This window comes from Rhinatrema bivittatum, chromosome 6 (genome assembly GCF_901001135.1).
Source record: "Rhinatrema bivittatum chromosome 6, aRhiBiv1.1, whole genome shotgun sequence".
Lineage (NCBI taxonomy): Eukaryota > Metazoa > Chordata > Amphibia > Gymnophiona > Rhinatrematidae > Rhinatrema > Rhinatrema bivittatum.
The window spans coordinates 251,062,517-251,086,622 of record NC_042620.1 but is presented as its reverse complement, the minus strand read 5'-3'; the positions used below and the strand labels follow the sequence as shown (position 1 = coordinate 251,086,622).

The window sequence follows — 24,106 nt, the reverse complement described above, 5'->3', positions numbered from 1 at the left end:
CCAGGAACTTCTGATACGGGGCTGCTGCTGCTGCTGCTCACCTGTGTTTGCATGGGTGACTGTGAAGCTATGCCCTGGTTGATGTTTTGATTCCATCCCTCTCCCAGAGCTAAACTAGTGGCTCAACCCTTTTCCCGATGGCAGTCATGCTCTCCTCTAGGAGCAGAGAGGAGCCATGCAGCTTCAGTTCCGCATGACCTCATCTCCGTGTGCCAGGAAAGCTTTCACTTAAGCAATGGCTTCCCAGGTGCAAGGAGATGAGGTCATCAGAACCGAGCTTGCAAGACTCCTCTTGGCTCCTCTAGGAGAGCGTGGCTGCCATCTGGAGAAGGTCTGAGACATATTTTCACTGCTGGGGGGAGGGTAGGAAAGGAGGGATTTGAATACAACAGGCTCTTCTACCTACAATGGCTTTAAGGAGCTTTGGAAATGCTATATCGGTAGCTGTTGCAGTCACATAAAATTAGGATGGAAACCAATTTAAACTGATTTTCATCTTTGGAAAACTCCAGGAATTTACAGGTGAAAATTGGTTTAAAGTGAAAATGAAGGACCCTATCTATTCTACAGAGTTAAATAAAAGTATTTTAAAATCTCAATGCTGGATGTCCCTATTACCTGTCCTTCCCCAAATAAGGCAGGAACCAAAAAGGGCAAAAACCCGCCAGAAGTTACCACTTTTATAGCACCCGCTAAATTATCACCAAATCGTAAAAGCTCAGTCTTTAAGGGAAAATAAACATAATTTCCCCACATAATACATCATCCATTAAATATAATGGCCATACCTCTAAAATGCCATCTAGTGGTCCTTTGGTTGTACTACACAACAGATCTATAAAACATTTTTCAAAATATGGTTAACATAGTCACAAGGGTGTCTTCCATGCTCAAGACTCTTGCATGCCTATCAGATTCAAAAAGATGCAACATCTTGGGGTCCATTTAAGGGGTCAGTCTACAATAATTTATTTTAGAGAGATTGATCATTCAGAGATCCTCAAATGAAAAGAAATTCCAGACGTATAAATTTATGCAACACAAAAATCTGCTTCAAACAGAGTGAATTTGTGGTTTTAATGTCAGTTGGGAGTTAATTTGCCCAATAAGCGGATGCCCTCAGAGATTGGTAGTACAGTACCACATAACTACAGGAGCCAGCTGTGCAAAGGAGGGGGTCTCCTAACCCACAATAACCCAGTTTTAGTAGGGCTAACTTTGAGTTAGTTAACGTGCAGCCAACAGCGCAATTACCTCCAATCCCTGATTGTTTACCTAAAGCTTCCTCGCATTGATGGCCCAGAGGAAAGCAGATCTGAATATCATTGCTTACATGCTCTCCCCTGCTATAAATAATCCGTGCACAATGAAAAAATAAACATAAACATAAAAATAAACATTATAAACATAGTCTTTCATTCACCGTTGGTTTGAGATTTTCTGTCTTTCAGAAGGAGAAAGTAGAATGGTTTAGTAAGGTGATAGTAAGGTTGTATCTGAGTTCCCAGTAGTACACCCCAAACTGCCAATCTACTTCAAACACCTCCCCCCGGTTACATCTGGAGATGCACGAGCTGGGACCAACTCTGCTTTCTGTAACTTGATAGCTCTTAACAAATGAAAGTATTTGTAGGTTCATGTGAAGCTCCTGAATCTATTTTGATATCACAACCTACGAAGACTCCCGTTCTTCCCAGTATCAGTGCAGCTACCTGAACCCTATGCTCCTGAACATGCAGAAATATTTGCTTTACAACTCAGCCTAAGTCTATTACTGCTCTTTTTCCCCCCTGTGGTCCACATTCTCCCCTTTCTTGAGCTGCCAACCAAGCAATCCACCTCATTCGGTGTTGTATCCATCAGTAACTTATATGCTTAAATAATTGTCCATTTTCCCTTAAAAATGTCCAGTGATACTGCATAGAGAACATCAAAAGGCAAGAAGAATTCATAATTCAATGCTGTAGTATTGAGTTCAAGGAACTGAATTGGTCCTGGAGAAAACTGGATTCTTTGTAGCTGTATAAATCTTTCAGAAACAAGCTTGACAAAAATACCTGCCTTTTTCCCAAAAACTATTTTAAAAAAAATACATTTATTTCAAAATAGCTAAGACAAGTTTGACCAGATTTTGAACTTGCTAGTGAGTCTGAACAATTGTTTTTGTTTTTAGATTTTGTGTCAGAATCTTTCAATCTCATTGTGTAACTGGGGAGCAGATGGATATGCATTGCTCATATTTCCCCTTCAAGGACATAATGCCATATGAAAATATAACTATTTCCCCTACTTTATTTACCCATTCCACATGTGTTCCATGTGTTCCAGTTCCTAGCTATTACAATATTTATCTCTAAAAGCAACTGCAATATACGTTTTGGATAGGTCCACAAAGTTCTCCCTGCCCCCAAGAATCCCAATAGATACAACTTAGGATCCAAATCTAGTACTGTTTTACTTCAGAATTATTGAATTTCCTTGCAGCCTCTCCACATACAGTCAAGGTCGCCATTAGTAATGTTAGTACTATGTATTATGTTTACTCTACCCACCTTGAGCAGAAAGGCAGGCTATACATTAGATCAATAAAAATTAATATTGTATCCTCTCCGACACAATGCACATTTCCTCTCCCCCATATAATATAATTTCCGGAGGATTAAGTTTAGCATACAAATTATCTTCTCCTGTGATTGTCTACGTAATGTAGAAAATGAACATCTGAAACCTAATCTGCACACAATTTTTCACTGCATAGAAACCAAAGGAGTATCTAGCCAGTTATTCCAGACAGCTATGTACCTTACTGCTCCATATATCATTTAATATTTTTTATATTTTAGACAATAAAACTTTGAATATAGCATGTTTAAGCAAATATTTACAGTTGGTGTGGGTTTCTTAATATATCTATATTGAGTTCCCAGGCCTCATAGCTGGATGCAGTCCTACTGAAATTTAAGATAGAAATCATCACACTTGAGTCCTTGTTTCTTGAAGATAATTTTATTGGTTATATAACCATGCAGTTAGTATTTGCAAGTTGTACACTTTAATATAAAAGTATAATAGATATAAATGTCTCAACATCCAGCAGTTACTAGCACGGGTGTTGCCTAAGATACACCTTCTAGGTTCCCTGCATATCATGCCACAGATCTGGCAATATGAGCACCTTCTATTATTATCTTTTATTTATTTAGACATTTTGTATAACGTCGTTCAAAGTAAAGATGACAACGGTTTTCAATAATGACATTCATAGTTATAAATTAGCAAATAATGACGGGTTACATAGGAAGTATTCATAAACAGGCATTAACAACTATCAATTGAGTTGTTCAAATACACATTAATTTAAGATCAAGGTCATAAGATGTGAAGTACAAAAATAAAATAACAAATTTTACAAATTATTCTGTACATTGAATTCAGATTCTTACAATCTCTCATTAATCTGTTTCTCATGCATCAATTAGTATCTCTTGTCTTTCTTGTTATTGTAGATCTCTACATTTTGATGTTTTAAGTTATGTTGTATGCATTTTTTAATAGCTATGTTTTTAGTTCACATTTAAATCTCTTTCTATCTGGTATCAAATGTAGCATTTCAGGTAGAGAATTCCAAATTTTGAGGCCCACTATGGAAAACACACAATCTCTTACCTGTGTCAGGTGTGTCTTCATATTGTTGGAACAGTCAGTAGTCCTTTATTTTGGGATCTTAGTATTCTCTGCGGAGTGTGTGGTTGTAATATCACATCTATCATACCGGTGTTACTAGAATGAATGATTTTGAATATTAGTGTTAATACTTTAAAATAGATTCGGGATTGTACTGGCAGGTGTAATGTGATCGAATTTCCTGGATCCTAACAAGAGCCTTGCAGAGGCATTTTGTAGCATTTTTAAAGGTTTTAGGAGGCATGCGGGAAGACCAAGAAATGAGGAGCTATAGTAATCTAGGTCTGAGAAAATTAGAGTTTTGCAATACATTTCTGAAATCTTCAAAAGTTAATAAAGGTTTCAACTGTCGTAATATGCGCAACTTGGCCTAACCTGTATTAATTAATGTACTGATGTGCTTTTTCATAGTAAGGCTCTCATCTAGCTGGATACATATATCTTGTACTTGATTTGAAGGAGTAATTTATTATTACAGAACTAGCAGCCTACCAGGAAACTCCAGATGCTAGTTTGATTCTGTCATCAAAGCCTGAGTTAAATAGCTACCATAGCCTCCTAAGTTCCCAGTGTAGCCTGCCAGACAGACAGCCCCGGCTACGAGAACATCTACATTTCCACTGGAATGTCCAGCTTTACAGTACTTTGCAGCTTGCCAGATAGACCCAGCTCCTGTTTGACTGCCTGTGTGTGTACACTAAGACTTCTAACATTTTCTGTTAACCATTTTGCCATTTATTCTGGCAGATCCAGCTCTCGTTTTGGAATCAGACAAGTTTGGTGCTATGAACACTTGAACACATGCTGCTAAGTCATTTTTTTCTGCTCTCTCCATTTTTAGCAACAAAGGATTCTCTGTGCTTATCCCACCGTTTTTAGCTGCCACGACCTAGTACCTTGTGAAAAGTATTCCCTGACATTGCTGCTCAGTCTACCCCCTTGGAGCCTCATACGTTTCCTATATGCTAAGAATATCAAAGTATTAACCCAAAGGTTCTCACAGAACTCAAACATGAAATTGCAGATCTGTATCTCGTGATTTGTTGCAGTCTGTCATTGAAATAGCCACAGCCGGAAGTCTGAAGGATGGCCAATGAGATGCCAGTTATTAAAAAGGTTCCAGGGGTGATCCAGGAAACTATAAATTGGTGAGCCTGACATCGGTGCTGGGCAAAATAGTAGAAGCTAATCTTAGAAATAAAATTACTGACCACTTAGATAGCCATGGTTTAATGGTGGAGATTCAACTTGGTTTTTGCAAAGGGAAGTCTTGCCTTACCATTTTATTAGATTTTTTTTTTGAGGGTGGATAAAGGTGAGCTGGTTGATGTAGTGTATTTGTTTTTTCAGAAGACATTTGACATGAGGGACTCCTCAGGAAATTAGACAGTCATGGGATCCGAGGCAGTGCCCAATTGTGGACTGGTAACTGCATAAAAGACAGGAAACAGAGCTTTAGATTAAATGGTCAGTTTTCCGCATGGAGAAGGATCATTAGTGGAGTGCCCCAGAGGTCTGTACTGGGGCCTGTGCTATTTAGCATATTCATAAATTATGTGGAGAAAGGGACAACGATTGAGATGACCAAATTTGCTGCTGACACAAAGTTGTTTTGAGTCATTAAATAGCAACAGATTGTAAAGAAAATGCAAGAGGACCTTGTGAGACTGGGCATCTAAATGGCAGATACAATTTAATATGGACAAGTGCAAAGTAATTCACATAAGGAAAAATAATCCTAACTGAGGTACATAATGCTGGGTCCATTTACTGGACTAGGAGTCACACATCTGAATCCTTGTGGACAATACCTTGAAAGCTTTGGCTCAGTGTGCAATGGCAGTCAAAAATGAATTATTAGAAAGGAATAGAGAATAAAACTGAGAATATCATAATGCCTTTGTTAGAGAACCATGATGCAACTCCACCTTAAATATTGTGTGCAGTTCCCCATCTCAAAAAGGGCAGAGTGGACATAAAAAAGGTATAGTGAAGGGCAACAGAAATGATAAAGGGGATAGGAAAGCTCCCTTATGGAGAAAGTCTAAACAGATTTGGGCTCTTTAGCTTGGAAGCAAAACTACTAAGAGGGGATATGACATATCCTTGGACGGGATCATCTGTCCACCCATCCCTTTCCCTCTCCAGCCTCTCTGAACTAGTAAGTCAGCAGCTGCCTATGCAAACAAGTGACGTGAACTGCTCAGCCCCATCGCCGTCAACTCCAGAGCTGATGTCTAATCTCAGTCCTTTTAAGAAAGGAGTCATAGTATCACAGTGACAAAAAAACACAAAGTGAACCCTCTGATAAACAATTGCTCACTGATATTTTCTGGCATAGACTACTGTAATGGCCTATACTTAGGCCTACCAGAAACATCAATCAAACCATTTCAACTGATACAGAACAGCGCAGCTCGCATCCTCACAGGTACACCTTTAAAGCACCACATTTCCCCCATTCTATTTAATCTGCATTGGTTGCTTGTCAAATACCAGATACAATACAAAATATTAACAATAATCCACTCCTTACTAAATAACCCTAATTCTATATGGCTTTGTTCAGTCTTAAGAATCTACAACCCTTTGCGAGAACTTAGATCCTCTAACAAAAATCTCCTAGATGTGCCAACAGTAAGGCAAGCAAGATTGAACATTACCCGAGAAAGGGCCTTCTCAGTCGCGGGACCTGTACTTTGGAACGCATTACCAAACTCTCTACGTCAAATTGCTAGTAGTAAAGTTTTTAAAAAATCACTTAAAACACACTTGTTTAAGGAAGCATTCAAAGCATTTAAAGCTATGGAACAAGAGGCAAGATAATCTGTTCTAATATTTTTCTTTATTAGATATAAGTATTGTTGTTTCTGTTTCTTTTTTAGTAAAGTAAATATTAACTAAAATATGCAAAGTTTTTTAATATTATATTGATACCAATGTATTTTTATTCTGACTTTACTATTTTAATTTTATTATTTTTACTGTCATCATTATTTGAAGTTTTGGTTATTTTAATTTCTTATTTTTATTTCTTTATTTTTATTTTGAAATAATTGTAAACCATTTTGTTCAAATCTATTTGTTATAACGGTATATAAAAAGTTTTAAATAAATAAATAATTGAAAAAAACAAAGAAAAATGTATACATGAAGGGAAAAATTGAGGCATATCATAAACATAAGTGGAAACCACCCATGTTATGATTCAGTGCTATTAAGCAATTTTAATTATCTACCCCTTAATCTATAAAAAATGTTTGTAATTTTTTTATTTCAAAAATAGACAATTTGTTTGACTGGGTAGTTTTCTCCTGCTCCTTTGGGCTTCCAGCTCAGTTGGAATAAGAGCTGAGATCTGGCACCATGAACCTTAATACAGTTATGAAACTATCAGGGGATTTTTCTCCTATTTTATTTCCCCCACCTCCAACATACGTAAGGAGTAGAGAGAATGAGATGTGATTTAAGGAAGCTTGAATGGTGGTCAAAGATATGTCAGCTGGGATTCAATGCCAAGCAGTGCAGAGTCATGTATCTGGAACGTGGCAATCCAAAAAGAGCTGTATGTGATGGAGGGGGGTGAATGGCTGTTGTGCATAGAGGTGAGTGTCTGGTGATCTGAAGACAACAAAGCAATGTGACAAGGCGATAGCAAAAGCCAGAAGAATGCTAGGCTGCATAGACAGAGGAATAAACAGTAAGAAAAAGGAGGTGATAATCCCCTTGTACAGGTGATTGGTGAGGCCTCACCTGGTGTATTGTGTTCAGTTCTAGAGCCCATATCTCAAAAGAGACAGAAACAGATTGGAGGCGGTGCAGAGAAGGGTGACAAAACTGGTGAGGGGTCTCCATCAAATGGCTTATGAGGAGAGGTTGAAGGACCGAAATATGTATGCCCCGGAGGAGAGGAGATATGATACAGACCTTCAGATACCTGAAAGATTTGAATGATGCACAGTCATCGACAAACCTTTTCCGTTGGAAAGAAATCAGTAGAACTAGGGGTCATAAAATGAAACTCAAGGGAGGATGACTCAGAAACAATGTCAGGAAATATTTCTTCACAAAAAGGGTAGTCAATGCCTGGAATACCCTTTCGGAGGAGGTGGGGAAGACAAAAACAGTGAAAGAATTCAAAGGGGCATGGGATAAACACTGTGGATCCCTAAAGACTAGAGGATGGGAATGAAGAAAATGCATGGGGGTAACTTGCTGGTGCAGTGGTTACTACCCTTAACCAATAAGCCTTTATGCTGTTGATGCAAGCCCAACATTGCTCTCTGCTTCAATGGCAAGAGGTAATGGGGAATTGGACTCAAACAGGAACCAATGAGGGCCCTGACTTTGACAGTCTGGGAAACTGATAATCATAAAGGTGACTTGTATGGCCAATAGTTACTACCATAAGCTTTCTGGGCAAACTGGATGGACCATTTGGTCCTTTTTTGCTGTCATTTCTATGTTTCTATATTACTTAGCTTGGTCATTACTGCAACAGCCCTGGGTCAGGAGCAATGCATCATGGCTCCTTCCAGAACATTGCAATCATGGATTCTGAATCTGGACACTAGGAGACTGATATTCAAAGGCCATCCTTAGGAGAGATAACACTGAGGGCAATCACCTCCCCCCCAGCAGCAGTTTTTCAGGCCTGTGGCCTGATGTCCACTGCTAGGAGGAGATGGGGGGCACACATCATTAAGCCATCACCTCCTTTCTGATTGGGGTCTTTGGAACAAAATAAAACAAGGCCAATACTATTGCCTTGCTTTGATGCAGTCTGCACAGTATCAAAGCTACTCTTCACTGAGGTCAGGGAGAAAAGTCACTGTGTTTGCCAACACTATTCCACCCCTCCCCAATTAAATATTTGGGAGTAGGACACCCTGCTCATGAAGAACATCATAAGTTCTTGGATGGGGAGGGCCCCAGGTCACAAGTGGAACAGAATGTTAAGGGCTGGGCTAGTTTTTGGAGATGGTCTGTAAGGATGAAGATTTGCTACAGACAGTTCAGCCTCAAGGTAGCCCATGGGATCAAAGAAAAGTTGTTGTGCTGCCTCTCCTTCCCCGTAGAGCTAGAAGCCCATGCCTTCTGACCTCCTCCTGACTTTCCTACGCAGTTCAGTTTACAGATTAACTGACTGAACCTTGCAAGCAAGACTGCCCAGTGGTAGGAGGATGAGGTTAGAAGTGCCAGGACCCCCAGCATGGCTCTACTGCCATTGGTATCTGCTGGGCCACAGAGAAAGCCATTAAAGATAAGGGAGAATAGAGGTTGAAAAGTTAGGAGAAGGCAAGTATGTAAGGGAAGTGTGTGTGGGGGGGGGGGGGGGAGGATGGAAGGTGAGAGGGGTTGAAGACTGTGGGTGGTAGTATGAACAAATTTGGTAGGCACCAATTTCAGTTTTCACACAGAGCACAGTGAGCCTACCCCAGTGAGACTTCTAAGGTTTCTTTCTACTGGACAACTGACTGAAGTAACAAAAGGTATCTGGAACAATAACTCTTAATGTCATTTGGCTGCAAGTTTAGAAATTAAACAGGCACGTGTCCCCAAAATTACTGATTTAAAAAATCCCCTCACTAAGTTGAAAGTGAGGAAATCAGCCAGAAATAGCTGAGCTGAATGAAAAGACAAGTTTCTTAAGGAAGTTAATTCAATACTGTTGTGATACAAAGAAAAGTGAAAAATATGGAAAGCTCTTTGAAATATAGGAACATTAGAGCTACTCATTTTCCCCTGGTTAAAAATATTTCACTCTCGAGCTTTTCAAGAAATACCTGAAGAAACATTTGCACAATCCTGGACAACCTTCCCATTCATCTTGAAACCTGAATGACTGCAAATGTCTTTTACCTTGCAGAGGCTGGAGCAGGAGAAGCACGAGCTGCGACTGAAGCTGGAGGCCCGAGAGCGTGAGATGGAGAGCCATGTGGCAGAGCTGGAGAATGACCTGGCGTCCCTGAGGGAGCAGCTGCAGCACCAGCGCTGGGAGCAGCAGGATACCAGTCGTGAGAAGTCGCATGCTGTGCGGGAGTTAGCCGAGCAGAACCAGCGACTTGTGGAACAACTGAGTCAGGTCAGGCAGCACATCTCCTTGCCCTCTGCCTTTGCTTCCACACCTAACACACACCTCCTCTCCTACATCTAAACGCTCATCTCTTGCCCCTCTTCTGTCCCTACACCCAACACACCTCCTGCCTCACATCCGCCCCCCACATCCAACACACACCTTCTGCCTCGCCTCTGCTTCCATGCCCAAAGGACATTTCTCAAGCCTCCTCTGTTCTCACAAGCACTTTAATCTGTTTTCATATCCAGAACATAATTCCTACTGCTCCTCCACCACACCCACACCCAGAGCAAACCTCCTCCCCTCTTACATCCTGAACACACACACCAAGGACACATTGTAAACTAAAAACCCTGCTGAGTGGCCCGATGGGCTAGTTTGGTCTTTCTCTGCCATCATTTACTATATTACTGTTACATTAGCTCCTCTCCCTTTCTTCTTATACTCAGAACACATTTTCTCCCTCACTTCATTGCCACGCTGAAGACGCTTCCCCTCCTTCTCTCCCAGACTCAGAATATCTCTTCTTTCTGTTCCATGCTCGCTCTTTTCCAAACCCAGAAAGCTGCTTCTTCTGTCTCATACCCAGGCCACCTTACATTCTTTCCCACACTCAGGGGCCTGCTTTCTCTGGCCCATTCACTCAAGGCAGGCTTGTCTTCCCCTTTCCCGTTTCTCTTTTCATTCATCCCTCCTTTTCCCCTTTCATCTCTGCCTGGTCCTTTCACTTCTTTTCCATTTACCTCCCCTTTTGAATCTCTCTTCTCCTTCCTATTGTTAGTTCTGGTCCCTCAGAACTGTGTCCAGGCCTGGTGTCAAAATTCTGGGTGTTGCAAGGTTCAGAAGTTAAGAAAATTTTATGATGGCTCGATGCCTTAGCATTCCATCATCTGTCCCGTTGGAAAGCATAGGGAAGTAGTTTAACAGCACAGGCAGTCTATGTGAGGCTAAGGATGTTCTTGGTGTTAGCCTACCCACTGCTTCTGCAGCTTTCACTGTACGGTGGAGGCTATGACTTAAAGACTGGCCTAGCATGTTGCTACAATGGGCTCCTGTTCTGAACCATGTCTGATCTTCCTCGATGGAGGCAGGGAGCAGAGGAGACCTGTGGCACTGAAAGTGTCTAGGACCCATGTAGAGAGAAAGATCCATACACAGAAACAATCTCTGTTACCTGCTTTAGAAACAGTCTGTTTGCAAAGTATCTTATTTTTCTTTAGAGGTGTAGTTAAAGTTTCGCATTAATGGCAGCTTTAATATGGATTATTGTGTTAACACAATCTGCATATTTAAATAAACTGATTAGTATACTTTTGCACTTTCATCAGCTCATATAAAGTTTAATGTAAAAATCCCTATTAATGGAAAGTAAACATTACCATTAACGCAAACCTGTTAATGCGTGTTACTACTTTAATGCAAATTAAGTGGCGATGACGGGCACATAAAATGATAAAGTTTCTGTGGCGTTTTCTGGAGCTAAGCACCAGTCTCTGTGGGTTCAGCGTTCAAAATGATCAAGCAGATGATATAGTGGACGAGGCTCAGAAGCAGGGATTGTATTTTGTCATACTGGGTAGGGGAACCTTCTTCAGAAGACTTTCCACTCCATGACCCCTGTGACTACACCCCTATTTCTTCTTTGCTCCTGCTCCAGAAAGTTATGCACCCCACACTTTGATTTAAGGAGAAACTCATTTGGATCCTCATGTGCATTTTGGGGTTCCCCAGCAGTCACAGTTCACAAAAGTATTGAAAGTTACTGATTTAATCAGGGCTCATAGGTTATCACAGCAGACATTGTAGAAGCATCAGCAACCATGAAAACAACAAAACCTTTGTAGCAGTTCTCCAGGTTCGGTGCTTTATCCTCTACTAGGGGTCCAGGTTCAGGTCTGGACGGGGAGAAACATTTCTCTTTTGGGGCCCCTTTCACCGTCAACTATAATCTCACACTCTGTCAAAGATCTCCAGGAGGTGCCAGATTGTGAAAAATAACAGCAGGGGAAGCCAATATTACCAAAACAGGGAGAAACCAGGAATCACCAAAGGGACTCTCCATCCCAGTAAGTCCACACTTGGGTAAAACTCAGTCAAATCACCGGGGGCTGCAGCTGGTGTTCAAATAAAAGATAGTCTTGCCTGTAACTTAAAGAAGAGAATCCAAGTAAAGATGACAAAAATAAGAATCCAATCAAAAATAATTCCCATTTATGTGCACTGTACTGTGAAAGGAGGAAGGACCTCAGAACAGATTTTTAAATTCAGTTAGGTCACAGCTACCTCCATCCTCCCTTTTTTTATTTTTAAATGTTAACTTGTATTCTTTAATTCAGTTCAATTTTAATTAATGCTTTTTTGCTTTATTAAAAAAAAAAAGATTAGTGCATATCCATGCAGAGCCAATCGATATTCTTATTTTAAAAAATTTTTAAGGTCAACTCATTCAAACTCAGCCCATTTATCCTTAACTTAAAACATCTTTCATTTACTTTCTATTCATTGTTATTGATGTTGCGATGGAGACAATCCGGATGTGGATCCTTAGGCCGACCGACCCGAAGGAACAGTCGGTAGGCAGAACTCCCACTGGGCAATAAGAGCTTCACCTGGAAACCCGTGACTCCTCCAGAGGAGCTGTGGGAGCCCGGGTTGCTAGGACTTAGGAGTCTTCGCCCTGGAAGCCCGAGGTCCCCCCAGGAGGAGCCCGTAGGGACCCGGACCGCTGGGACTTAGGCGAGAACGAAGAAACCCAGGAGTGGAATCCGGACTGGAGTCTGGGCAGGCGGCGAGCAAGCAGTGGTCGGGTCACGAACCAGGGTCTAGGCAGGCTGAAGATAACAGGAGACGAAGTCACGGACCGGAGTCAAGGCAGGCTGAAGATAACAGGAGACGAAGTCACGGACCGGAGTCAAGGCAGGCTGAAGATAAGCGTGGTCAAGCTATCCGAGGTCAAGGCAGGAGACAGACAAGCGGAGTCAGGCAAGCGGGGTCAGGCAGGAAACAGACAATCCAGGAACGCAACTCAGAGCTACCAGAAGTAGGGAACCTCGTTGCAAGGCAAAGAAGGCTAGGAACTGCAGGGCTTAAATAGCCCAGCAGCGTCTGACGTCAGAAACGGGAGGAGCCGAGTTTTCCCGCGCTGGTCCCTTTAAAAACGGAGATTAGCCGCGCGCGCGCGCCTGGGGGCGGAGCTAGCCGCGAGAGAACGCCGGCGGCCGTGAGGGAGCTGGCGCATGGCGTCCGAAGGCCCCGCAGGGCCGCGGGGGGGTCGGAGCGGCAGGAGGAAGCAGCGGCAGAGGTCCCGAGTCCGTGGAACGCGGAAGGGAGCAGGGGCTGAGGACCCGAATCCGCGAAGCGCGGCAGCTCTCCGGGACCCGAGGAGCAGGTAAGGCCTCGGACGCCACGGTGGTGACCGAGACCGCAACAGTACCCCCCCTCTTACGCCCCCTCTGCCGAGGGCCAGGCTTCCCGGGATGGTCCAGATGAAATTGAGTTAGCAATGATTTGTCCAAGATGTTCCGAGCTGGTTCCCAAGAGTCCGCCTCGGAACCGCACCCCTCCCATGCCAGCAGGTACTCCCAGCGACGGGCATGGAAGCGAACGTCCAAGACTTCTCGTACCTGATACGTAGTCTCCGTAGACGTAGGAGAAGATAGGGCATCAGTGGAAGGACGGTGGTACCGGGACAGCACCACCGGTTTCAGCAAAGATACGTGGAACACGTTATGGATGCGAAGTGATGACGGAAGACGAAGTCTGTAGGATACTGTACCAATATGCTCTGCAACTTGAAAAGGGCCGCAGTATCGGGGAGCCAACTTACGAGAGCGGTTAGGTAGCTGGAGATTCCGAGTGCTTAACCACACCTTGGTACCTGGCAGAAAAACTGGTGCTGGTCGTCGAAGACGGTTGGCATACTGCTGGGACTTCCTTGCTGCCGTGGTCAGTTTGAGTTGAATCCCCTTCCAGAGATGATGCACTTGACGTGCTGTGGTTAAGGCAGCAGGTGATGGAATAGAAATAGGAAGCGGCAATGGTGGTCTTGGGTGACGTCCATAGACGATCTGGAAAGGGGTTCGTCCTGTGGCAGTATGTGTGTGATTGTTGTAGGCGAACTCTGCCCAAGGCAGGAGAGAAACCCAGTTGTTTCCCTTTTCGGAAATGAAACTGCGGAGGAAAGTTTTAAGAGTGCGGTTCGTGCGCTCTGTCTGGCCGTTAGTCTGGGGGTGAAAGGCCGTGGACATATTTAATTGGACCCCAAATTTCCTGCAAAGGGCACGCCAAAAACGAGCTGTAAACTGTGGCCCTCGATCCGATACGATACTCTGTGGTAGTCCATGAGCCCGGAAGACGTGGAGAGTAAACAGAAGAGCGAGTTCAGGTGCAGAGGGCAGCTTAGGCAAAGGTACCAGGCGAATCATCTTGGAAAAACGGTCTACGGTTACCCAAATCACCGTATTACCGTCCGATGGGGGTAGATCCACTACAAAGTCCGTGGCTATGTGGGACCAGGGTTCCACGGGAATAGGCAGTGGCTGCAGGAGCCCCCAGGGCCGCCCACTAGGCGGTTTCTGTCGAGCACATACTGGACATGAGTCGACATATACTCGGACATCTTGTCGCATTCGAGGCCACCAGTAATATCGGCTAAGCAGATCGAGCGTCCTCTCCCTGCCGGCATGACCCCCAGAAAGAGAGTCGTGGCCCCAAGCTAAGACTCTTCTGCGGTCTTTGTGGGAAACCACCACTCGTCCTAGGGTGGAAACTGTGGTGCTGGCTAACTGGATTTTAGCGGGATCAATAATGTGTTGTGGGAGGTCCTCCTTCTCCTCCTGCATTTCATAACGGGAGAGCGCGTCAGCCCGTATATTCTTCAAGGCGGGCCGGTACTTCAGTATGAAATTGAAACGGTTAAAGAAAAGGGACCAACGGGCTTGTCGAGGATTAAGGCGTTGGGCCTGGTTGAGGAACTCCAGGTTCTTATGATCGGTATAAATTGTAACCGGATGAAGGGAGCCCTCCAACCATTGTCTCCACTCCTCCAGTGCAAGTTTGACCGCCAACAACTCCTTATCCCCAATGCCGTAATTGCACTCGGCAGACGAGAATTTCTTGGAAAAGTAGGAGCAGGGTAGGAGATGTCCGGAGTTAGAGACTTGCGAGAGGACCGCTCCCACAGCGATGTTAGAGGCATCGACTTCGACAAAGAATGGCCGTGTTGGATCCGGGTGCCGTAAACAAGTATCGTGGAGGAACGCCTTCTTTAATTGTTCGAAAGCCGCACAGGCCAATGGCGGATGTTTGCTCCTTTCCGAGTTAGCGCGGTTAGAGGTGCCACCAAGCGAGAGTACTGAGGAATAAAGTGTCTATAGAAGTTAGCAAACCCCAAGAAACGTTGCAATGCTTTTAGCCCCTCGGGTCGGGGCCACTTCCTGATGGCAGAAACCTTGCTGGGGTCCATCCGGAAACCAGTAGAGGAGACTATATACCCAAGGAAGGGTAATGACTCTTGCTCAAAGAGACATTTTTCGAACTTAGCATATAAATGGTGGTCTCGTAAGATCTGGAGTACCTGTCTCACATGTTGCCGATGGGAGGTAAGATCCGGGGAGTGTATGAGAACGTCATCCAGATAGACGATCACGCAGGAGTGCAACAAATCACGCAGAATCTCATTCATCAAGTGCTGGAATACAGCGGGGGCATTGCACAGTCCAAACGGCATCACTAGGTATTCATAATGACCGTCCCGGGTGTTGAACGCCATCTTCCATTCGTCCCCGGGGCGGATTCGGACCAGATTATATGCGCCGCGGAGGTCCAATTTAGTGAAGATTTGGGCTCCTTGGAGTCTGTCCAACAATTCCGGAATGAGAGGAAGCGGATACCGGTTCTTCTTAGTGATAGCATTGAGCCCACGGTAATCAATGCAAGGCCGCAAGGCTCCATCCTTTTTTGCAACAAAAAAGAAACCTGCTCCGGCGGGAGACTTGGAAGGGCGTATGAAGCCCTTGGCCAGATTCTCGGTGATGTATTCGGACATAGCCCGGGTCTCAGGCTGAGACAAGGGATAGACTCGTCCTCGGGGGGGTGTAGTACCTGGAAGCAACTCTATCGCACAGTCAAACGGTCGGTGTTGCGGTAACAATTCTGCTTTTTCCTTGGAGAAGACGTCCAAAAAGTCAGCATACGGAGCCGGTAATACCGGCGAAGTGTAAGCCAGCGGAATTCGTTGGAATCTTTTCGCTTGGAGGCAGGATTGGAAGCACTCAGAACTCCACTGGGTAATCTGAAAATCCTTCCAGCGAATCACAGGAGAATGTTTCTGAAGCCAGGGTAACCCAAGAACCACCGGATGAACAGCTCTCTCCAACACAAGCAACGAAATCTCCTCTGTGTGTAATACGCCCGTCTGCAAAACCAACGGTACAGTCTCGGAGGAGATGCACCCCGACAAGGGGGTCCCCTGAATGGAGGTTATCCGCAAGGCAGGAGTCCTGGATCGCGTAGGGAGATTCAGCTGTTGCACCAAATCTTTAGTAATGAAGTTGCCTCCAGCCCCGGAGTCAACTAGGGCTTGCGTGAGGAAGGAACCGCCAGGATATTCCAAGGTTACCGGTATAGTACATTGAGGAGCAGGGCTCAGGCAGCCTAGGGGACACGCCTCCCTTACACCTAGGCGCGGGAGTTTTCCGCCCGTTCTTTACACTGTGCAAGGTAGTGGCCCTTTCCGCCACAGTACAAGCACAGCCTCAAGTCCCGGCGTCGCTGTCTTTCTTCGGGAGACAAAGACGAACGGCCCACTTGCATGGGTTCATCAGAGGCAGTTGCTGGTGCAGGTGCAGTTCCTGCCCCGAACTTGAATTCGAGAACCTGGGGGTCACGGACGTCGAGCGTCGGAACGGGCGCCCCTCTTTCGCCCTCTGCTGCAAACGCCGATCAATACGACCCGCCACGTCAATCAGGGAACTCAGGGTCTCCGGCAGATCCCGAGCCGCTAGCTCGTCCTTAATACGACCGGCTAAACCCTCCAGGAACACGCCCCGGAGAGCCTCATCCTGCCAGCCTACCTCGTGGGCGAGGGTGCGAAAATCCAACGCGTAGTCCGCCAAAGTCCGTGATCCCTGCCGGAGCTGGAGTAACTCAGAAGTAGCGGAGGCCTGGCGCGCTGGCTCATCAAAGGCCGCTTTGAATTCTTCCACAAAACGGTTCAAATCCCCCAAGGCAGGATCATTGTTCTCCCACATGGGGGAAGCCCAATTCAGGGCCCGTCCGTCCAGAAGGGCAAAAATGTACGCCACCTTGGTGCCATCAGTAGGGAACTGGTTGGGCAGTAATGCAAAGCGCACATAACATTGGTTTAAGAACCCTCGACATGCCTTGGCATCCCCGGCATAGCGAGAGGGTGCTGGGAGCTGCGTAGGGGACTGGAGGGTTACCAGTGGTGCAGGAACGGGTGCAGGTACCGGAACAGGAGCGGACGGCTCGGTATCCATGCGAGACGCCAGCCGCTCTACTGTAGCCGCCAGGGAGTCCAGGACTTGCTGTTGCTGAACCAGCCGCTGGGCCAAACCCGGGATGGCTTGTAGCCCGGCGAGGTCTGCCGGATCCATGGCCTTGCAAACTGTTGCGATGGAGACAATCCGGATGTGGATCCTTAGGCCGACCGACCCGAAGGAACAGTCGGTAGGCAGAACTCCCACTGGGCAATAAGAGCTTCACCTGGAAACCCGTGACTCCTCCAGAGGAGCTGTGGGAGCCCGGGTTGCTAGGACTTAGGAGTCTTCGCCCTGGAAGCCCGAGGTCCCCCCAGGAGGAGCCCGTAGGGACCCGGACCGCTGGGACTTAGGCGAGAACGAAGAAACCCAGGAGTGGAATCCGGACTGGAGTCTGGGCAGGCGGCGAGCAAGCAGTGGTCGGGTCACGAACCGGGGTCTAGGCAGGCTGAAGATAACAGGAGACGAAGTCACGGACCGGAGTCAAGGCAGGCTGAAGATAACAGGAGACGAAGTCACGGACCGGAGTCAAGGCAGGCTGAAGATAAGCGTGGTCAAGCTATCCGAGGTCAAGGCAGGAGACAGACAAGCGGAGTCAGGCAAGCGGGGTCAGGCAGGAAACAGACAATCCAGGAACGCAACTCAGAGCTACCAGAAGTAGGGAACCTCGTTGCAAGGCAAAGAAGGCTAGGAACTGCAGGGCTTAAATAGCCCAGCAGCGTCTGACGTCAGAAACGGGAGGAGCCGAGTTTTCCCGCGCTGGTCCCTTTAAAAACGGAGATTAGCCGCGCGCGCGCGCCTGGGGGCGGAGCTAGCCGCGAGAGAACGCCGGCGGCCGTGAGGGAGCTGGCGCATGGCGTCCGAAGGCCCCGCAGGGCCGCGGGGGGGTCGGAGCGGCAGGAGGAAGCAGCGGCAGAGGTCCCGAGTCCGTGGAACGCGGAAGGGAGCAGGGGCTGAGGACCCGAATCCGCGAAGCGCGGCAGCTCTCCGGGACCCGAGGAGCAGGTAAGGCCTCGGACGCCACGGTGGTGACCGAGACCGCAACAATTGAATGGAAACAACCTCATCATTGTACTTATCTTTGTCAACGTTGCTTCTTCCCAAAATCAGTTCCAACAATGGCTGTTATATTGCCCATTCTAGAGTTCCGACGCTGGCAGCATTTCACTTTCTCAGCTGCTTCAGGATTAATTCTATGAACATATTATGTAAACATAAGAATGGGTATTCATGAGTACACTTACTTGCATCATGAACATCTGTGGTCAATGGCGGCATGCATTCATTCAACTCATTAGATCTAAATTTATACACTTTTAGTGGTTCCTTTGTAAAAAAAAATCTTCCAATCCACGCATACGTATCTCACGTCATCATATTCCTATTGGCTGTGGTTGCATTAAACACAATTTCACTCTGTGAGTGTGTTTAGCCCCCTTGGTTCAAGTCTCCAAACATTACATCCATTGTTGTTCCTTCCCCAACAATAGCATTTCCACATTGTCACCTTGAGAATATTTCTTCATCACTTCAATAACATGACATTGTAGTTGTTCAAAAGTATGATTCTCCTTATAACAGTGACTTACCATCAATGCAGTCATCTTAGCTGAAGACAACTTCTATGTTCTATTCATCTGGTCCGAAATGCTCTACTTGTTTTACCAATATTTAAAAGTTGTCATGGACATTTAATCATATAAACAACAGATGAGGTAGAGCAATTTGAAAAATCCTTTAATTCATACTTCTTTTTTGTTATAGGATTCACAAAGGATTTAACCTGAATGTTCACACTTCATACTGAGCAGTGCCCACACTTGAAATGTCCTCTCAATGTTGTTTTAGTCAACAAACTTGTTAATCTCTGGTAAAGCTGATGGAAATAAATATTCTTTTAAATTATGACTTCTAGTATATGCCATCCTTACCATACTATTTTCAAAACAAGGTATTGTTTGCACAACGGACCAGTGTTTTTGAATGATCTTGTATATCCCTGATGATAATGACAATATCTCATTATACAGGTCAAAGTATTTTCTTCTGCATGCTTCTCTATTTTCTCCAATTATAAATCTCTGTTAATAAACTTTGCTCACTTGTAAGCCTTTCTAATACAGGAGGCTGGATAACCTCTAGACAAGAAATTATTCAATCTTTTTTGCTTCCCATTTATATCACATCCAAACAATTCCTTCTGCATCTGAACAACTCAGAAACAGATAAATTGTTCTTCAAAGGAATTGGATGAAAACTGCTGTAATGTAAACTTTGATTGTTTTACCAAAACGGGAGAAACCAGGAATCACAAAAGGGTCTCTCCATCCTAGTCCACACTTGGGCAAAACAATGAAAACATTGGAGGCTGTAGTTGGTGTTCAAATAAAAGATAGTTTTTCCCTGTAACTTAAAGAAGAAGATCCAAGTAAAGATGACAAAAATAAGAATCAGCATACATCCAATGATCAACAAAAAGCAAATGATTTCTCTGACCAGCCTTACTCTGCTCACTTCCCGTCTGGCTCTTGCACCTTCATCCTGATTAAAAATATCACCACCAATGAGAGCGGGATAACTAGAGAGTGTTATGTTTAGGGTTGAATGTGAACCCCTGGGCTGAGATGAGCGATGTCTCCGCCCACAGGGAGGAGCCCTGTGAGCCTCACCGTCAGCAGGTGCAGTCTCAGTAGCATAGCACACAGCTAGAAACAGAACTTTATTAAGTTAGGAAGGATAGTAATGTCCACAGTATTAGTAGAATTGAAGCACAGTCCTGGGCAATGGAAGTTACCCAGAAAGAGACACAGTGGAGAAGATCCGGTAGTGGCCCGTGGAGTGGGGTACGCCGAGGATCCCCTCTGGCGAGAGTAGGCACCTCAGGATACAGATCTGGTAGTGGCCCGCGGACCGGGGTATGCCGAGGAAGTCTGTACTGTAGATGTTGGTAGTGATGCCAACTCAGACGCAGTCCTGTGCCGATGATGAGCAGGAATACTGTAGAGTAGAAATGTAGATAGGCTTTCACTGAAAAAGGGCGGTAGTAGCCCGAGGGATCGGGGTACGCCGCATAGGCTCCTCAGTGTTGTTCAGAAAAGATGATGTCTGTAAAAGTACTCACAGTCGGTGGTTCCTGAAGCAAGTAGATCAAGGAATCAGATCTAGTAGCAGGAAGGCCCTCCGAGGAGTGGATAGTTGTGAACCCAGGGGAGCCCCCGAGGAGCGGGTACTCAGAGCATCCAATTGTCAATGCAGTAGCAGGAACAGGAAGTCCTTGAATGAGCAGAGTACAGCAAGATGGAACTCCTTGCTAACTCGAGGAAGGCAAGGGCTGGCTCCATTAAATATGGTAGTGGGTTGATGTCATCGGGTGAGGACGCCCCCGAGGTTCCCACCATGATGTATTCAAATAAGGCCCTTGCGCGCGCACACGCGTGCACCTAGGTAACTCCAGATCCAAGATGGTGGCCAGCAGCGCCCACGCTATCTCGGGGATGACCGACAGGCGTAACAGAGAGTAGCTTCAGTTCAGGCATGAACTGATCTGGAAAAATCCCCAAGAAAACATCCAAAAGAGGATTCCAACAAGCAAATATTAACTGTAATTCAGCTATCATAAATACACATCTCTTGAATAGTTGGCTCAAAAGGCAACAGCCTTCTCTTCACCCAATTCTTTCACTGATTAAATGGGTCAAAAGATCTGATTCCAGTCCTTTAGGATACTGAGGGTATCCCTCAGACACTGTCAGTCAAAATCCAAAAATCTTCTCATAAAGCTCTTCCTCAAAATCTCGTTACAAAAATGCTTGACTTGCCTTCTGTGAGATCCAAATTGAATCTCCAGCTTACCATCCACCTTACTTTGAGATCCTATAGAAAATCTCTAGCTCTCCAATCCTCTGTATTGCTCCATGGTGAGACCGCATCTTGAATACTGTGAGCAATTTTGGTCACTGCATTTCAAAAAAAGATATAGTTGCACTGGAGAAAGTACAAAGAAGGGTGACCAAAATGATAAAGGGGATGGAATGGCTCCTCTATGAGGAAAGGCTAAAGAGACGGCTGAGGGGGGATATGATAAAGGTCTACAAAATCATGAAAGGACTTGAACAGGTATACGTAAATCAGTTATTTACTCTGTCAAACAATAAAAGGACTAGGGGGCATCCATGAAGTTAACAAGTAGCTCATTTAAAACAAATTGGAGAAAATTATTTTTCACTCAACGCATAATTAAGCTCCGGAATTCATTGCCAGAGGATGTGGTTATGGCAGTTAGTGTATCTGGGTTTAGAAAAAGTTTTGGATATGCTACTAGAGGTGAAATCAATAAACTTCTGTTAATCAATAAGGCATAATAGCTTGGGATATATTTAAATTTTGAGTACCTGCCAAGTACTTGTGACTTGGATTGGCCACTGTTGGAAACAGGATGCTGGGCTTGATGGACCCTTGGTCTGACCCAGTATGGCATGTTCTTATGTTCTAATATCCCCAAGTAAACATATCTGGCTATTTTAGCCAGATAACTTTAAACTTAACCGACTATCTTTTGAATTTCACCAGCGATAAGTTATCTACGCACACATGCACTCAATAAATAAGACTACCCTGCTGAGCTGTGCACCCAGTGCCGTAGCCAGGCAATGTGGCGCCTGTGCCAAGTGAAAAACTGCGTCTTCTCCCTTTACACAACACATGACACCATGAGTTGGGAGACTCTGTTAAATGCTTGTACATCAATGCCCATGACCAGTGGAAGGGTATTAGACACCCTAGGAAAACCTTACAGCTTGCAACCTGCACCCCATCACACCCTCCTCACACACAATTAAAAATTATGCATTTATAACAACAGATTTTACATGAAAAAGGACATTCAAAGCACAGTCTTCTGAGGTAAAACTATCATTTACAATATGTATATTATATTTACATGGAACCGCTCAGTGCACGTAAATATACCTACATGCACCTACATGTAATCACTTTGAAATGTTGAAAAGCAAAATATATAACAAAGAAACATAAAAATGACTGCATAAAAGGACCGATGGTCCATCCTATTTGCCCAGTAAGCTTCCCGCGCTGTGCAGGTTACCGCCATGTATCAGTCAGTGCTGATTGACATGCTTTGCTTATGGACTTGGCCATAGAAGCAGTCCTGTGTATTTTTCTTAATGTCTGAGTATCAGAACCCAGACTGTAAAAAAGCCATGGCTCATGTTGGTTATCCTTGAATCCAAATTTCTCTTTCCTTTCAGCCCCCACTCCCCTCCTTCGAAGCAGAGAGCAATGTTGCAGTTGCATCAAAAGCATCAGAGCTTATTGCTTAAGGGTAGTAATCCCATGCTTCCATTAAAGGTAGTAACCACTGCACTGTGCTGGTTACCCCTATGCTCATCAGTTCCACAGACCGTAAAAGTCGAGGTCATTGATGGTTGCTGTCTAAATCCATTTCCCCTTTTCCCCTGCCACACACATGCTCCCTCACCCACACATACGCTCTTTCCTTTTCCCACACACACATGTACATGCTGTCTCTCTCAATCTCCCTTACACATGCTGTTTCTCTCACTTTCCCACACACATACACACATGCTCTCTCTTAGTCTCCCACACACATACCCATACACATTTATTCTCTCTCACTCCCTCTTTGAAGCATCAGGCAGCAGCAGTCGTCTTCTTCAGCCCCCAGCCAAGGGAATGACTTCCAGCCAAAGGATCCAACCCAGTTTTGGCCTTGGAATGCTTCCGGCAAGGCAGGGCAGGGCACGCTCCTCCTCCTCCTCCGAAGCAGCATGGCCCTGCCAAATTTGACACCGTGGTCAGTGAGGCCTTATAATAAGTGGGAAAGCATTGCGGCCCCACCAGAATCAGCAGTGTGGCCTGTGGGGCCGCGCAGCTTTTCTACTTACTAAAGCCCCCCCCCCCCCCAATCACACTGTCAACTTCAGAGGGGCCATGCTGCATTTTCTCTTACCGAGGCCCCACCGGCCACACTGCTCTTGCTGGCACAAGGCACCTTTTGATAGTGGCACCTATAGCCGCAGCCATATTGGCCATAGGCACACTACAACTCTATGAGCCCCCACCGCTCTTAACAACTCAAAGTATTCTTTACAAATAAAAAGTTTGAAGGGTCGCCACTGGCCCCACTTCCAATGCTTGTTCCCCAGTTCCTCATGATTTATACCACAGTGAGCCCCTTCTGTGTCTCCCTCACTCCGTCCCCACCCACCCCAACCCTCTTCCGACACTTTTTCTAACGCCTCTCTTCTTCTGGTATCACGATACGCCGCTGCCATGATTCCAACCGGTGTTTTCTGCATTATTATGTCAGCAAGGCTGGAAATGTAAGCTGCCAGTGTTACAGCGACGCTTTAAAAAAAATGAAAAGTATGTGCATAAATGTTTTCCCAGCCCTCAGCTCTGTCCCCTCCCCCCCTTCCGCCTCTCGGAATGCCCCGTTCTCGTGTGTGTGTGACAATGCGTGCAAAATCCCTTCTGAGCATAGTGTTACATGCACTGCTCCCCCCCGGGAGTTTTCAAAAGCCCATTTATGTGCATAAAAACAGATTTTATGGGTCATCCCCAAGATGAGCATTTACCTACGTATAAATGAGGAAGTATCGTATGCCAAGAACTCTTCTATATAGCCCTCCAGCTGCTATTTATCATGGGCCTGATAAAGGCAAAAAAAGTTCCTCTCCCCTGAATCTCAACGATGAGAAGGTAGCCCCCTTCCTAACACCCCCACCCATAGGCAGGAAATAACCCCACTCCTTGCTGATAGCATCTTTCCCCTCCCCCCCACCGTGGCAAAAGAACCTCTCCC

At 45.3% G+C, this 24,106-nt stretch overlaps 1 protein-coding gene across 1 annotated transcript in view; it reads left to right on the top strand.

Moving 5' to 3' along the window:
* The window catches only part of BICDL2 (BICD family like cargo adaptor 2), a 160,991-nt gene that overhangs the window by 44,301 nt on the left and 92,584 nt on the right, over nt 1–24,106 (top strand). Inside the window, exon 3 of the mRNA XM_029606788.1 lies at nt 9,554–9,769. Within this exon, the coding sequence (XP_029462648.1) occupies nt 9,554–9,769 (216 nt within the window). The remainder of the gene's footprint in view (nt 1–9,553; nt 9,770–24,106) is intronic.